The sequence below is a fragment of the Anas platyrhynchos genome, chromosome 26 (genome assembly GCF_047663525.1).
Source record: "Anas platyrhynchos isolate ZD024472 breed Pekin duck chromosome 26, IASCAAS_PekinDuck_T2T, whole genome shotgun sequence".
NCBI lineage: Eukaryota > Metazoa > Chordata > Aves > Anseriformes > Anatidae > Anas > Anas platyrhynchos.
Genome location: NC_092612.1, coordinates 2,430,534 through 2,432,317, shown reverse-complemented (window position 1 = coordinate 2,432,317; position 1,784 = coordinate 2,430,534). Strand labels below are relative to the sequence as shown.

The following is a 1,784-nucleotide window of genomic DNA, read 5'->3' as shown; positions in this document are numbered from 1 at the left end:
AAGCACTTTGGTACCCTGTGCACAGCCAGCACACCTGTCATTATCCACCTTTTATGGGCTGGTAAACAGAGGTGTTGGAAGTTTGGGTAAAGGCATGAAGCCATCACAGCCACTTGCGGAAGCTTCCAAACACTCACTATCACCCTGTATAGGCAGGGGCTGTGAGTCACTTGGGTGGGAGTTGAGGAGCATCCCTATGATTGCCCTTCTCCCTGCCCCGTGGGACATGTGCTACTCCTTGCTCTCCAATTCACCTGAAGGCCAAGTAAAGAGCTGTGGCTATGTTGGCATTTTGGGTGCAGCCCAGTTGGCCCGGAGGATTAGGAACTCATTGGGGTTTATTGGTGCCGTGGGGTCAGCTTCAGCAGTGGCTGGCCTTTCATCGTCTGTCCCTCCCATCACCTCCCTATTTCCCAGTGCAAGTTTGCACCTCCATGTCCCAAATGGGGAGGGATATAATTGCCCCACCTCACCATATTTTCATGCAGGCTGTCAGCTTTATTGCAGGAATATCTGGGGCTTCCACCTATGTTTGATGCCAGGGGCTCTCTGGGACAGGTATAAAAGGGCTGAGGGCTTTGCAGCCCTCTATCCCGCTTCCTCCACTTGTCTCTAAGCAGATCACCTGGGTAAGTCGTGCTCTTGGAGGCTTCTCGGGGCTCTCTCCCTGCCTCCATCAATACAGCCTCTCCCCAGACCCTTGCCTAACTCTGCCTGCCCTTTGCAGTACTCCTTGCCTACGTGGAAGATGTCCTGCTCCAGCCTGTGTGCCCCTGTGTGCGGGGTGGCTGCCCCGGCCCCGCTGGCTGACAGCGCCAACGAGCCCTGCGTGCGGCAGTGCCCCGACTCCACCGTGGTGATCCAGCCCCCGGCCACGGTGCTCACCTTGCCCGGACCCATCCTCAGCTCCTTCCCTCAGCACGCCGTGGTCGGCTCGGCGGGAGTCCCGGCTGTTGCAGGGGGCTTTGGCGGCACTTTTGGAGGCCGTGGTGCCTTTGGGGGCTCTGGAGGCCTTGGGGGTTATGGTGGCCTTTTGGGCTCTGGAGGCCTTGGGGGTTATGGAGGCCTTGGGGGTTATGGAGGCCTTGGCGGCTATGGGGGCTATGGAGCCTTTGGGAGCTGCGGATACGGTGGCTGGCGCCGGGGTCACAGGTACCTCAGTGGCAACTGTGGGCCCTGCTAAGCCCACCTCTGGCTCCAGTCTATGATGAAGGTGAGGTCTGGAATTGCCTTGCAATATTCCCACCTGATGTTGCCATTAAAGGCTCCGCTGTAGCATCATCAAATTGAAGAGCTTGGAGGTCTTGTGCCTGCATGGGGCTCCTCTGTGCTTCTCCTTCCTGTTTGAGCTTTGCTTTAGGAATCAATGCCCCACAATGATGCAGCCAAGAATTGGACGCCTCCTGTTGCAAGGCTGCTGCTCACCAACGCTCTGCCTTCTGCAAGGAGTCAAGGACTACACTTCTGCCACCTCCCTAATCCCCTGGACCTGAAATAAAAGCTCTGTTAAAACACATTCTGGACCCTGTCTTTTCTGTGACACTTCCTCCATTCGCTTCTTCCTGTGAGGAGTGGGAGCTGCCATCGGGGAGTCCTCAAGAGCACCACAGGCACTCCCTCATATCCTCCAAAGGCCCTGCACACATGGCCATTACAAGAAGGTCACCACAGCCTTCCCAAGGGCAGACGCCTGGTTAAAGTCAACAGGGAGGCCAAGGGGCAGAGGAAGGAGGCTGAGGGACCCCCACCAGCCTTTACTCCAACCTGATCGGTTTCTCTCCTCT

The 1,784-nt window shown here is 57.0% G+C and overlaps 1 protein-coding gene across 1 annotated transcript; it reads left to right on the top strand.

Moving 5' to 3' along the window:
* Positions 1-732: 732 nt before the first annotated feature.
* Positions 733-1,421, top strand: LOC113840627 (claw keratin-like). The gene has a single exon (XM_072028104.1). It carries the CDS (start codon positions 749-751, stop codon positions 1,181-1,183), a length of 435 nt encoding a protein of 144 aa, XP_071884205.1. The 5' UTR covers positions 733-748; the 3' UTR covers positions 1,184-1,421.
* Positions 1,422-1,784: the final 363 nt, after the last annotated feature.